This window comes from Heloderma suspectum, chromosome 7 (genome assembly GCF_057233095.1).
Source record: "Heloderma suspectum isolate Gila_16-S chromosome 7, 16-S_ref, whole genome shotgun sequence".
Taxonomy (NCBI): Eukaryota; Metazoa; Chordata; class Lepidosauria; order Squamata; family Helodermatidae; genus Heloderma; species Heloderma suspectum.
The window spans coordinates 1,609,515-1,624,074 of record NC_139464.1 but is presented as its reverse complement, the minus strand read 5'-3'; the positions used below and the strand labels follow the sequence as shown (position 1 = coordinate 1,624,074).

Here is a 14,560-nt window from a genome sequence, read left to right as displayed (position 1 = left end):
TCTCTACACACATGCATTGATATTCTTGCCAACTGAGGTTAATGCTTCATGGAACCAAGAAAGAAAACTTTAGCCTCCAAATGCTTATGCCATAATGAATGTGTTAGTCTTTAAGGTGCCACAAGATTTTTTGTGTTTTCATCCAACTTAGTGATTGCAGGGATGAAACTAGGGATGGTAGGCAGTATATGGGTCAATGTACATGGAGTGGCAGGTGCTACGCCTGTGTGGCCCTGATCCACCCTCTCCACGAGAAGCAGGTGGCAGCAACTGCTATCTTGGTATATTTTTGTTTGTTTGTTGGTTGGTGTATAAGGCCCTAAGCAACTTGGGACCAGGACGCCTGGGCGAGTGCCTTCTCCCGCATCGGCCTGCCTGCTCGCTGAGGTCATCAGATGAGGCTGACTCTGACCCTGCTGACTCTGCACGGACCTGTGGTCCGTTTGGCTGCAGAGTATTGGCTCCCTCCCTGTGGAACTCCCTGCTTGTTGACGTGAGGCAGGCACCAACATCGTGTGTTTTGGAGCCTGCTGAAGACAGCTTTATTTAAACAAGCCTCCCCTGACTAACCACCCACAGTTTTATTGGCACAATCTGCTTTCAAAGGTTTTAATTCTGCATTTTGATGATAATGATGATGATCAGTCTCCCCTTTTTATCGTTCATTGCTCAGATGTTTCATTGGTTGTAGAGTGGTAAACAAACAAACAAACAAAACAAACAAGGTTTTATATGCAAGGAAACCTGGAATTAACGCGGATGCCAATTACAGCCAACATAATACCTTGCCAGATTCTGTGCTCAGCCTACCAGCCCCTCTGCTGACGTGAATGCTCCTGTTGCTCCCATACCGATCCTCTGAAGATGGCAAAACTGTAGAACTGAAATTCTTTAAATCCACAGAAGTGACCATGGAGAAGAAAGTTGCTGCCAGAATACCACTTTATTCTAAAGCGCTCAAGTTTGAGATACTTTCCTGAGAGCAACAAATTCCTCAGCTTTGTTGGAGGAATTCCTTCAGTGGGTGATTCATTATTCATCCCAATATTTTGCCCACAAGCATTTATTTATTTATTTAAGAACATCAGAAGAGCCCTGCTGGATCAGACCAAGGGTCCATCTAGTCCAGCATTCTGTTCACACAGGGGCCAACCAGCTGTTGACTGGGGACCCACAAGCCAGACACGAGGGCAACAGCCCCCTCCCACCCATGCTTCCCAGCAGCTGGTGTACACAGGCATACTGCCTCTGGCACTGGAGGTAGCACAGAGCCATCAGGACTAGCAGCCATGGACAGCCTTCTCCTCCTCCAGGAATTTGTCCAACCCCCTTTTAAAGCCATCCAAATTGGCGGCCATCACAACATCCTATGGTGGCAAATTCCATAGCTTAGCTACGCACTGTGTGAAGAAGGACTTCCTTTTATCTGTCCTGAATCTCCCACCGAGAAGCTTCATGGGATGAGCCCGCTGGGTTCTAGTATTTTGAGAGAGGGAGAAAAAAGTCTCCCTATCCACAGTCCTCACACCAGGCATCATTTTGTACACTTCTATCATGTCTCCCCTTACTTTCCTTTTCCCCAAGCTAAACAGTCCCAGCTGTTGTAACCTTCCCTCATAGGGGAGATGCTCCAGCCCCTTGATCATTTTAGGTGCCCTTTTCTGCACTTGTTCCAGCTCTACAATCTCTTTTTTCAGGTGTGGTGACCAGAACTGGACACAGTATTCCAAGCATGGTCGCACCATAGGTTTGTATAGGGGCAGTATGATTATGGCAGTTTGATTTGCAATTCCTTTTCTAATTATGGAGTTTGCCTTTTTTACAGTGGCCACACACTGGGTTGGCATCTTCACTGAGCTGTCCACCACAACCCCAAGATCTCATTCTTGGTCAGTCACCACTAGCTCGGATCCCTTCAGGTTACGTGATGTGAGGCTACCAGTGGATGGACTACTGTGGCCGGGCAGGAAAGGGTGCAGCGGACATGCCAGCCTGAGCTGGCAATAGGCGCTCCTTGCCACAGAAGCCTCTTGGGCCTCTAATGGCAATGATGAGCCCCGGAGCGCCCCGAACGACGTACCTGCCCTCCTGAGGGATGCAGCCCATCTAGGACCGGCAAGCTCCCCAGTTCCCAAAAGGAAGGTCTATGGCTGGCTATTTGCTATGATGGCTCAACAATGAGACCACCTCCATGTTCAGAGGCTGCCTGCCTCTACACATCAGATGCCGGGAGGACGAAGGACAAGAGAGGGCTCATGCCATGCTTCCAGCAGGACTTGCCTGGCTGCTGTTGGAGATGGAATGCAGGGGCAGTAGTGGTCAGAGGCTGCATGACAGCTCTGGGTGGGGCTCCTTGGCTTTGGCACAGCCTCCCCTGCCTGGCGTCCCCCAGATTTGCCAGGCAGCAACTCCTGTTTTTCCTAGCCAGCATGACTGCAACCGCAGTAGGGCAGCCAGGGCTGGACCCTGGGGCCAAAGTCCAGGGCCCCCCAAATGACCCCCCCAAGCATGGCAGGAGGTGATGCTGGCACCAAGGCAGTGGAAGCAAACCCCACTGGAATCCTGTAGGCCCCTTCCAGCCTTACTATTCTATGATTTCATGATTCTATGATGGTGCTATGATCTAAATGAGTTTAAAATGCAAAACTACACATGCTCAGAGTATCTTTTTAAAAAAATCAGGGTTGGCACAGCTTGTTGTTGTGTATATCAGGAAAGTTGAAGCATTTTTAAAGCATGCAATGATAGCTGGAGTGGGCCGGGGGGGGCAGAAGAGAAATGTTGGTTGTGCTTTACAATGGAAGCAATTATCAAGTTTGTCTAAAGCCCCCCACCCAACCCCCACATAAGACCATGAAGTTCAGCATCTGAAATTACTAAGTCGCACCACTGATCCCATCATTCTGTGCCAAAGTTTGTGTTGTTGTTGTTGTTGTTATTTAAACTTATTTTTAGTAGGAATGTACGAAAGTCTTACCTGGCTCCGTGCCAGGCAATCCACGGTGGGGGAGGCGCTCTGTCCCTCCCCCCGGAATCCTCCCCGGCTGGCTCCACTCCATGGCTGCTCTGCGGAGCCGCCGGCCAGGGCTGGCCACAGCCGGAGTTCTAGCCGTGGCCAGGCTGCTGCGGCTGCAAATGGCAGCCATCATAGTGGCTGCCATTTGCGTCCTTGCAGGCAGCTGTGATAGGCTATGTAAGTATTTACGTAGCCTATCACCGCAAAGAGCAGGGGCGCAAATGGTGGCCGCTACGCCATTTGTGTCCCTGCTCTTTGCCGTGATAGGCTATGTAAATACTTACGTAGCCTATCACGGCTGCCTGCAAGGACGCAAATGGCGGCCGCTATGATGGCCGCCATTTGCGGCAGCAGCAGCCCGGCAGCAGCCAGCCGGGAGACCAGCTGGAGCCACCAGCGCCGCATCCGCCGCCAGGTAAGCTCTGTTCCAGTGGGGTGGTGGTGGGAGGAGGCCATTCCGCCATGGATTCCGGACTCACTTGAGTCCGTGGTGGAATTCTCTGACATCCCTAATTTTTAGGCCGCCTTTAAGGTTAGACTCCTCTCATGGCAGGAAGGATTGGAGCCACCTGGGTGCTGCTGCATCTGGAGGGCAACAGGCCGGGGAGACTGTTTTAATGATCTCATGCAAACAATGGCACAGACCAGGCAGGCAACGTGACTCCCCAGAATGCTGCAGAGGCCCTAGAAAGGCGACAGCAGAACAGCCCAAAGCAGAAGGCGGCATTCGCCTAGCCTTCGATTTGATTTCTGCCTTCCATTCTCCCCCACCTGCCTATTCATCAACATGTTGTAGATCTGATAAAGGTGCCTGCTTGCAAGTCCCACTGATTTCAGTGAGGGTTGCTCCTACAGTTCCGGGCCAGACCTATTATTAGGCAGAGTGAGGTGGCCACCTCAGGCAAGCCTAGGTTGTGGAAAGGGGGGCGGGAGATATTGCAGGGCAGTGCTGCGCGTACCACATGGCCTGCTCTGCACCCTCAAAGCTGAACTGCTGCCCTCAGGTGTAGTGGAAGAGGCTGGCACAGCTCAGTGGAGCTGTAGTGAAAACAAAGTAGACCCAGCAAGGCTAAAGTCGGCACACCCCTGGTTCAGGGAACTGCTATGAACTGATATTCTATGATGCTATGGAGGAGAAGGCTGTCCATGGCTGCTGGCCTGATGGCTCTGTGCTACCTCCAGTACCACAGGCAGTATCCCTTTGTACACCAATTGCTGGGGAACATGGGCAAGAGGGTGCTGCTGCGCTCATGCGCTTCTTGTGGGTTCCTGGTCGACAGCTGGTGTGAACAGAATGCTGGACTAGATGGACCGTTGGTCTGTTCCAGCAGGGCTCTTCTAGGAATGTCAGAGAAATCTGCGACAGATTCAAATGAGTTTGGATTTCTATGACTCTAATCTGTGAATTCTTCAGTGGACTGGCTCTTTCTGAGCTGCATTGACTCCACAGACTTGGGGACCTTTTTTACGGGGGGCGGGGGATTCACACTCTGTGCAAGTGTGCATTAGCGCAAATGCACATTTGCAAATGAATGAATTTACCTAGGGAGGTGGAGGGCTCTCCCACACTGGAGGCATTCAAGATGAGGCTGGACAGCCACCTGTCAGGGATGCTCTGACTTGGATTCCTGCATTGAGCAGTGGGTTGGACTCGATGGCCTTGTGGGCCCTTCCAACCCTACTATTCTATGATTCTATTAAATTGTCAGACAAAACATCCAATTCTGTCAAGGAGCTGATGATGAAATGAAAGATGCTTGACAATCCACAAAACAGGGACAGAACGGATTTAAGAAAATCCATACATCCCTAAGAAGAAGGACCAGATCATCTGAACCTCTCCCCTCAAGGCTGGTCAAAGTCTTTCTGGCATCGCTGGACGAAAGACAAAATTGTCTCTCCCACCCCTGCCATGCCACCCCTGCTTCCATACCAATAAAAATACAGTCATAAACTGAGTGGTGGTTTGTCCTCCCTTTAATGGCACCCCAAATTTGGCACTGGGGCACCTGCCTCACCCTGCCTAATGGTGTGGCTGGGCTGGCCTCCCTTTTCAAACACCCCAGTCCAATGTGAAAGAGCCTGCATCAAAGCTCAGGCAAGAACTTGCCCTAAGCTAGTGCTGAATTCTCATGCCTGCTTCCTGTGGCAGGGAACGCCACATGCAAATGCTGCCTGCTGTGTGAAGAAGAATTTTCCTTCATCTATGCTGAACTTACTGCCCATTGTTTTCAGTGGGTAACCTGCAGTGCCAGTGTCAGAGAGAGGATTAATAGCTAGGCAAACATGCACTCAGGTGGCAACAGGAATCAAAACTGCCCTAGATGGAAGAAGGAGCCACGCCGTGCCACGCCACGCCACACCAAGAAGGATGTTGGCCACGAGAGTTTTACAACGTGCTCCTGGAGTGAAGTCCTGGGAGTGGCCACTGAAACGGCCCTCTCTCAGGACGCCACCAAACGTGCGTCTGAAAGTGGCAGTCTTGAAAGAGTGACCTCTCCAGGGGATCTTAAGGACTGGGCAGGCTTGTATGGGAGAAGGTAGTCTTTCAGGTTGACAAAAAAGAATTTTTACAAATTAAAGTGTAAATACAAGCAAAGCATAGTAAACAAACTTCACAAATGCAGCATTAAAAGAGTCCGCAAGATTAAAACTGTATCTAAAAAATTTGGGAAAAGAAAAAAGTCTTTGCCTGGCACCAAAAAGACAATAAGGGGGGTGCCTAGCAAAGCTGTCTGTGGAGAGGATTTCACAACTGGGAGCGGGGGGGTGGGGCAACACCAAGAAAGCCATCTCTTTAGTAGCTCCCCTGCTTCACTTCAGATGACCAGGGCATCTGCAAGAGACCTTTTACTGAAGATCTTAATGTACAGATAGGTACATATGGAGAAAGATGGTCATTTCAGAATCCTGGTCCTAAAGCATGAAAGACTTCAAAGGTCAAAATCAGGACATTAAATTGGACCCAGAAATGGATTGGAATCCAGCGCACTTGGCTTAGCACAGGAGTAATATGATCCTAACGCCCAGTCCCGGTCAGTTAATCTAGCGACTGCATTCTGATGTTTCCATGTAGTCTTCAAACATACTTATGACATCCCATCCCAAACCTCACTCTAGATATTAAATAGAACAGGAGCCTGGAAAGCCTATGAGAGGTCCAGGAGAATCCGCAGAGTTGTGCTCCCTCTGTCTCTCTCCTTCAGGGCCTTATAGCTTAGATGATAGGGAGTTGAACAGTTGTTCCCCAATGCTTCCTTGCGAAATCAGCCATCCAAGTAGGAATGGAACTGCCGGAACATGATGCCTCCAATCCCCAACCCAGTCAGCCTATGTGATGGAACCTTACTGAGAGGTCCAGGAGGATCAACAGGGTTGTGCCCCCCCCCCTCCGCCCACCACTATCTCCAGCTCTCTCTCCTGGCACAGGTCATCCATCAGGCAGCCACAGTGCTAAAACCAGGCCTGAACTCCAATGGAAATGGACCTGAAACCTCCAACTGAACCTTACCCATTACTGGCAGAGTGTCTCACTCAAGTGGGAGTTACTTCTCTTTATTGAGATGCAGTTAGGGGAAGGTTTGAATTCAGCCCTTCACTCTTGTAAAGATAAATTCAATAAATATTGCAAAAGTACTTCATATCATAGAATCATAGAATAGTAGGATTGGAAGGGGCCTACAAGACCATCGAACTCCAATCCCATGCTCAGTGCAGGAATCCAAGTCATATACTGCAACATGCTATAGAAATATTTAATAATATAATGGAAAAGCTATCACGGTGTATCATGTGAAGGAATGGCTCCCTTTTCTTGAACTCGATTGCTTGCTCAGGAGCACACGTCCTCATTAAATGTCCCTAGAATTATCTGAAGGGGCTTGCTCAGGGCCTTTGGAAGAAGAGAAGGCATTTCCTCAATAAGCATTGATGTCTGCTGGTTCTGAGCTAGAGCAAGCCCCACAGACTGTGGTGGGGGCTGGAGAAACACTTGGGATACAGCCATCCAAAGGTCCATGCCTGGGTTTTGCAGACAGCTGGAAGAAGGAGCAGGAACAGGGGGTGGGGGGCAGGGTCCAAATGTAAGTTGTCTGGTGTTTTTTTTTATGGGGAATCTGATGCTGCTTTGGAGACAAGCAGAGTCTGTCTGGATACTTTCCAGTTCCCTCCAGCTATATATGGCTATTTGTAAATAAACATAGCATCAATATGCTCTACAGCTCCAGAATCCTCTCTTCAACAACGATGCAGACTCTGTAAAAGATGCCTCAGGAACTTCTCACTGCTCACAGAAGTTGGGGACAAGACTGACAAAACAATAATAATTATTAATAAAAATGTAAGTGAGCGCGTGCCTGTGCCTTGTAGAGGGCAGCTGCCTATTGGGCAGGTTCAACTGCAGCAGTCTTCAAGCTTCAAGGAGGAAATGTCTCCAAGAAAGAGAGGACAGCTAGAAAGGAAATTGAAAGGGCAAGTCAAGAGAGTCAAATCTCTCCAAAATGCTTGGAAGTTACTCAAGAGCACAATAGTAGAAGCTGAGCTAGAATGTCTACTGCAGTTCAGGAAAGGTAGCACGGAGTCTGAGAGGTCACCAGCCTGGTTAACAAGCAGTGTCAAGGAAGCTATTAGAGAAAAGAAGGCTTTCTTCAGAAAATGGCAGTCTTGCCCGAGTGAGGAGAACAAAAAGAAACATCAGCTTGCACAAAAGAAATACAAACAGACACTAAGGGATACATAAAGGATTTTGAAGAATATATTAATAATAACACTGAAACCAGTACTTTAAAAAAACTATAAATACCTAAGAAGCAGGTTACTAGCTTGGTAGCTGGCTGGACTGCTGGATGAGTACTAGAGGAAGATGAGGAATTTGTGAAGAAACTGAATGAATTATTTTTGTCTTTACTGAAAAAGATGAAGGGCAGATGCCTGTGCCTGAACTAATATTTTCAAGAAGGGAGTCTGAGAACTAAGGCGAAGAGTAGTGACAAGAGATGAAGTTCTAGTCCAGATGGTACCCACCTGAGAGTTCTTAAAGAACTGGAATGTGAACCTGCTGATCTTCTAACAAAAAATATGTAAGATTGTCCTCTGTACTGGAGAATTGGAGAGTGACCAATGTAATGCTGATCTTTAAGAAAGGATGGGGTGGTGGGGAGAGAATCTAGGAAATTTCAAGGCTGGCTACCTTAAAATCTGTTCTGGGGAAATTAATGGAAAGTGTTATTAAAGCATATAGAAGGATAAACCCTGTTGAAAAGGGATCAACACGGCTCCTGCAAAGATGAGGCCTGTCTCACTAACCTTTTAGTCTTTTTTGAGAGTGCCATATGGATAGGAGTGATCCAATAGATATTATTTCCTAGGACTTTCAAAAGGCCTTTGACAAAGTTCCTCAATAAAGATTCCTGAAAATAGGGATGGGTGAGAAATTCATTGGGTTCATAATGTAAGTAAGAATACCCAGTTTGCCCCTCTAGACTGAACATGGAATGGAACACAACTCATTAATGAAATCCATACATTTGTATTGCAATGAGAGTGTTGGCGGGGGGGATGTGTACTAAAAGAACAGGTACATTTGAATGTGCACAAAGCGCGTTTTCTCAATGAGAAAAAATGCATACATTTGGACTTGATGATCTTGTATGCCCCTTCCAACCCTATTATTCTATGATTCTAAGAAATGTGTGCAAAAAATGTTTAGAAAAATATGAATGGAAATTTGTATGATTACCTTTGAGCGGGGACAGGGGAGGCTTGCAGCATGATGTAGACCTGGCTCTGAATGAGTTGGGCAGTGAAAACACAAGAGCCTTGATGAGACTGAGCATGACAGATTTGCCAATCCCTATCTGAGCAAACTCAGCAGTCCTAGATAAGAGGAGAGACTCTCTTGTGGATCGGTAACTGGTTAAAGAACAGGAAGCAGAGAGAAGGGATAAATGGTAAACCCTCCCAGTGGAGGGATGTAAACAGTGGGGTCCCACAGGGATCTGTATTGGGAACAAGTGTGTTTTTACTTGTTCATCAATTATCTCATGTTATGAGTGAACAGTGAGGTGGCCAATTTGTTGATGATGCCAAATTATTTAGGCAGGTTCTGCAAACTTGGGGAATGGAAATCAAAATGGCAAATACCATTCAATGTAAGGAAGTGTAAAGTGATGCACACTTCACCAAAGAACCCTTACATAACACATGCATGGATGGGATATGAGCTGGCAGTAACTGGCTGGAGAAAGGGTCATGGAGTTGCGGTGAGTGGCTCAGTGAAAACACTGCCTCAGTCTGAGGCTGCTGCAAAAAAGACAAATGCTACACTGGGGGTCATTACAAAAATAATTGAAAATAAAACTGCTGGTATTATAATGCCTTTATTCAAATCTATGTTGTAAACACACTTGGAGTTCAGCTCTAATCACCACTCCTCGAAAAGGATGTTGTGGAGCTGGAAAAGGTGCAGGAAAGGGCAACCAAAATGGTCAAGAGGCTGAAGCAGCTCCTGTATGAGGAAAGGTGACAATGTTTCAGGCCCTTTAGCACAGAAAAAAGGCAAGTGTGTGTGTGTGGGGGGGGACATAAGAGAGGTGGATAAAATTACACATGGTGTGGAGAATGTGGATGGGGAGACATTTTCTCCCTCTCTCATTATGCTAGAACCCAGCAGGATCATCCCATGAAGCTGACTGGTGGGAGATTCAGGACAGATAAAAGGGAAGTCCTTCCTCACACAGCGCAGACTTCAACAAGATGTAGCAATGGCCACGACCTTGGACAGCTTTAAAAGGGGATGAGACAAGTTCATGGAGGGTAAGGCCATGCATGGCTATTAGTCATGATGGCGATATAGTACCACCAATATAAAAGGCCATGTGCCCCTGCACACTAGTTACTGGCAACATGAGTGTGTGTGGGGGGGTGTTGCACTCCTGTCCTGCTTGTGGGCTTCCCATTGGGGCATCAGGATGTCTATTGTAGGAGCAGAATACTGGACTAGAGGAACCCTTGGTGTGATCCAGTGGGGTCTTCTTCTGTTCATAAGCTGTTAGGCCCTGCTGAGGCATCATCCAAGGGCCAAGCTTGCAGCACTCTTAAGAGTGGATCAGGGGCAATATTCTATTCCTCACCACAGCACAAGGTTATTTCTCTCTCCACACCCACTTAACGCATTGGTGAAGCACCGCAGGCAACAGCAACCCATGCGGCTGAGAAGATTCAATACATAGTGCAGGCTGGAAGGTCTTGCCGGCAAGAATGGCACCCTTCAGCTATGATGCATCACATGGACCAGGCTGCCTTGTGTGAGGCCAGGAAGGGGGCTGCCAAGGGAATGGCATGCAGCAAAGAACCGTCTGTCCAGTAGCCCCGTCAGGCTCTGTTCCTGTTGAGGGGCTGGTCATCCTGATCCCTGTGGGCAATGTCAAACCCATGCAAAGATCCCCCTTTGCTGTTCCTGATACTGCTTTGTTTTGTATCAGGGAGCAAAATATCTGGCTGTTCTGCTCAGTGTGGACTGTGCGGAGGTATGGACTTGCAGCCTTCTGCACTGGCTGAGAAAAAGAAGCCTGTATTGTGCAACATGTTTGGACACACCACCGCTGAATGAGTATGCAGGATTTTAAGACACGGTACCAGCACAGTTTTGCAGCCTGCAGCACCAGATGAGCTGTGTTTAGTTAGAGGACTCTGGCAACTGCTTATTGATGATTTGAGAGGAATGTTCATTCTGGGTTCCCAAGGCAAGATCTGGAACATCAGAGTGAGCCAAGAGAAGTATGAGGCCCTGTGGACACAGCCTTTCTCCTTTCTATATTGCTACAGCTAAGAAGATTCCCCCCCCCCTCGGTTTTAAAAAAGTGTTTCCGGACAGGGATCCTGGCTTACTTGAGGTTACATTCTGTTCCTCACTTCTTGTTCTGTAGACCCTACTGTAGTCCTATAGTAGCCCCCCTTGATTCCAGCTGAATCAAATTCTACCTGGCAAGAACAGTGAAGGGTGAATCAGCCTTTTGTGTGCAAAACAGCTGGGACATTTTCAGTATGGTCCTCTCTATGCGGACATTGATATGTCTCTGGGCAAAATGGAGGCCGATAGCAACTGGGCAACTTTCCCAGCCTTGATCTAAGACAGCCTTCCTCAAGATGAGTTGGGCTACAATTCCCATCATCCCCAGATGGCATAGCCAATAGACATTCTGGCTGAGGATGATAGGGGCTATAGTCCAACAAATCAGGAGCACCTCAGCTTGGGGAAGGCTGTGGCAGTTTGTAACCTCATCCTCCATGGATCAGAAGACATGGCTCTCAGCCATCCAGTACTTGCCTGCCATTTGGCCAAGGAGGAAAGGTTGCCCTCCCTGAACCTTTCTGCACCCACATATTGCATGCAGAGCTTCACAACACACACACACACACACCAGAATTACACCAAGCCAGCCCAAGGCAAGCTCGGAGTCAGCTGCGGGTCTCTTGGCGGCGTTCAGGCACCATGCTGGAGGTGGGCACAAATGATGCAACACCTGAGATGACCCAGAGATGACATCCTTGGGATGCACCACTCGACCCCTTTGCCCACGCGGCAGCATGCCTGACTGTGCTTCTGCCTGGCCTTTGCCGAAGAGAGCCAGGCTGCTGCCCAGGGGCTTGGCAGGTGCCCCGCCTGGCCTGGCCTTTCTTGCACCCCACGGCCGTCCCTGGGATTCCTCGCGCCGCAGGCGAGCGGCCCTGGGAGCCCAGTGGCGCTCGAGCTCGCCGGGGAAGGGAGGAGCCTGGCGCGCGAAGCGCCCGCCGGCGGGCAGCGCGGCGGCCGGCGGGCGCCCCTGTGGGCCAAGCAGCGGCAGCGCGGAGGGCGCCTGACACCAAGCAACGGCGGGAGCGGCGCCGCGGAGCGCGAAGGCAGCCGCGGCTGCTTCAGCGGCTCCCGCTCGGACAGCGGCCGACTGCGCCGGGCGAGGCGCCGAAGCGGCGGAGCCGGGCAGGAGCCGCCGGCGCGGCAGGGCGCAGCCCCCGCCTCACGGGCAGCGGCGCGGCGCGCGGCGGCCCCGGGGGTCTTCCTCGTGCCACGCCGGAGCAGCGGACTCGGCCGCCCCTCGCCCGGCGTCCCCGCGGCCGCGGCAAGAGCTGCGCGGCGCCGGCTGCAGGAACCGGCGGGGCCGCTCCCCCCGAGGCAGCGCTTCGGCTTCCTGGAGGAGGCGCCCCGGGATGCGGACCCCGCCGGCGGGCGGGGCTCGTGGGAGCCTGGCGGGGCGCGGGGTCCTTACCGGGATGCGTATAGTGCACGCGCCCTCGAGCGTCCTCGGGTGCACCACGAGGAGCCCCCCCGATTCTGGGAGCTGTGGAGGGAAGCCAGCCCCTCGCTGCGGGGCTCTGGGCGGGGGGCGAGGGAAGGGCCGCCGCCACGCTTGGCTGACAGCGGTGGCTGCGCCGCCGCTGGGCAGGGTGAGGCGTCCGGCCGGCGGCGACCGGAGCGGAGCGCACGCGGCCGCCGGGCTACCGGGCCACCTGGCGTGTTGGTCGGGGCGCGTGCCGGGCAGGCAACCGGCCCCCGGGGGCTGGCTCGGTCCTGAACAGGGACTGAAGACAAGGGAGGGGGAGTTACGAGCCGGCAGCCCCCTTCTCGACCGCCCTGGGCAAAGTCCTGCTTGCACACCGCCCCCGCCCGGGACCCCCCAAACACGACGGCTCCCCACCCCTCGGTGCTGCAGAGGAGCAGCGTCCCACCCGCCCTCCTCAGAGCGCCACAGCTAAACGAGCCCGACGGGAGGGGAGGGGAGGGGAGGGGAGGGGAAATTCCTGCCCGCGGAGCCTATGAATAGCCGCCACCAAGCCGTCGCGGGGGCGGGCTGAGCATCCCCGGGGGCGGGGGCCCTACCTTCTGGTCGCCGGGTCCTCCAGCGGATGCAGCGCCAGCCGCGGCCTCCCGCGCTCTCCTGTCTCCCGCCCGCGTTCCTGCGTAGGGAAAGCGCCCCGCTGCAAGCGCCTTCCGCTTCGGGGGCCTCCACGGCGCCCCGCTGCCCGCGTCCAGCCGCGGCCCCGGCATCCGCCCCAGCGCGGCCCCGCCCGCGAAGAAGCCGAGCCCGGCACCCCGGCGGCGCGGCTCCACCCCCGGCCCGCTGCTGACCTGCGTTGACGTCATTGCGTCATTAGGTTTCCCCTGGAAACACGGAGGGGCTAAAAATAGCGACCCACCACTCCAGCCCCGAGAGCCGGGGAGCCCGGCCGAGAGGAGCCCGTCCCCCGGGCACGTCGGGCGGGGCGGGGCCGCACGCGCACGCGCGCGGCTGTGGCAGCCGGCCGTCTCGGCTGCGGGGACAGCGCTTGGCGGGGAGCCGCGGGCGAGAGCGGGGTCCCGCCCTGCCGCTCAGTGGCCCACGTGGCAGCAGGGCGGCGGCGGGGGGCTTCCGAGGCCCTGCAGGGCCGCTCGCCCCTCGCTCGCCGTCGACGCTGCTCGGTTCGGCCGAGCAGTTCGCGCTCGCCCGCCCGCTTCTGCGCGGATCCGCGTGCCGCGCCCTCGGGGCCTCTCCCCGCGCCGCCCGGCCCGTCCGCCGCTCGGTCCAGGAGCTGCGCCTGCCCAGCCGGCCTCCTTCTGGCCCGCCCAGCCGTCGCCCGCCAAGCGGCAGCTCCAGGGAGCCGCGAGGGAGCCGCCGGTGGACCGCTTGCCCGACGGGGCTCGGAGGCGCGTCGGCAGGAACCTCCTCCGTGTCGTCTCCGGCACGGAGCGGGCCAAGCCGGCGCCAGCCAAGGCGGCCGCAGGGTCGGGAGAGTGGGAGGAGCCCCGCTCCGCCGGGCTCTCCCCCGCACGCAGCGCGGGCGCGCCTGGCCCACGGGCCCTCGACGGCTCTGGGGCCCGTCCTTCTCCCGCTTCGCACGGAGGGGGCTACTCGCAGGCGCGCCCAGCCCGCTGCTTTCGGGGGTCCCGGCCGACCTGGAGGCCTTTCCAGCCCACCGGGCGGAGGCGCGGACTGTGCCGGGAGGCAGCGCTGCCGGCCCGTCCCCAGCCGGGGCAGGGCTTGGAGGCGAAGCCGGGGCCCGCTCCGCCGAGTACGGAGGAGGCCTCCGCTCCCGGGCGGAGCAGGGCCGGCGGGCCACGTTTGTAGCAGGCGAAGAAGACACCTGCTTGCCTTCTGGGGGGGTTGCGCCCAGAGTCTAAAACCATCGAAGCGCACCCCTGCTCGCCCCCCCGCAAGCATCCTCTGAAAAAGAGACCCGGGGGGGTGCGCCCCCCGCCCGCCCCGCTCAGGGTTCGGGGGGGGGGGCTTCTGGCGCCTCGCCCTCTGTTCTCGTCCGACAGCCCTGCCTTGCCCGCCGCAGGCCTGGGGCGGGGACCCTCCTGCCCCCGCGGCCCGCTCGCTTCTCCCTGCCTCCGGCGCTCCCGCCCTCCCCTGACTCAGGGGTCTCTGAGCACAGAGGCGCGGCAGGCGCCGTAAACAGAGCGTGCTTGGCAGCCGCTCAGCTGCCAGACGGGAGGAGAGACCTGCAGAGGAAGGAGACGCCGCGGAGCCTTCGCCGGGGCTGGGAGAGGCTCAGCTGGGGCGGGGCGGG

At 54.0% G+C, this 14,560-nt stretch overlaps 1 protein-coding gene across 2 annotated transcripts in view; it reads right to left on the bottom strand.

Annotated features, from left to right (window-relative positions):
* LOC146339200 (uncharacterized) overlaps positions 1 to 13,277 on the bottom strand; it is a 77,730-nt gene extending 64,453 nt beyond the window's left edge. Inside the window, exon 1 of one of the 2 annotated variants that reach the window (XM_084811651.1) lies at positions 12,891 to 13,277. In XM_084811651.1, the coding sequence (XP_084667777.1) occupies positions 12,891 to 13,154 (264 nt within the window). In that variant the 5' untranslated portion in view covers positions 13,155 to 13,277. The remainder of the gene's footprint in view (positions 1 to 12,890) is intronic. The other variant, XM_084811650.1, reaches the window with a different exon arrangement.
* Between the last annotated feature and the right edge of the window lie 1,283 nt (positions 13,278 to 14,560).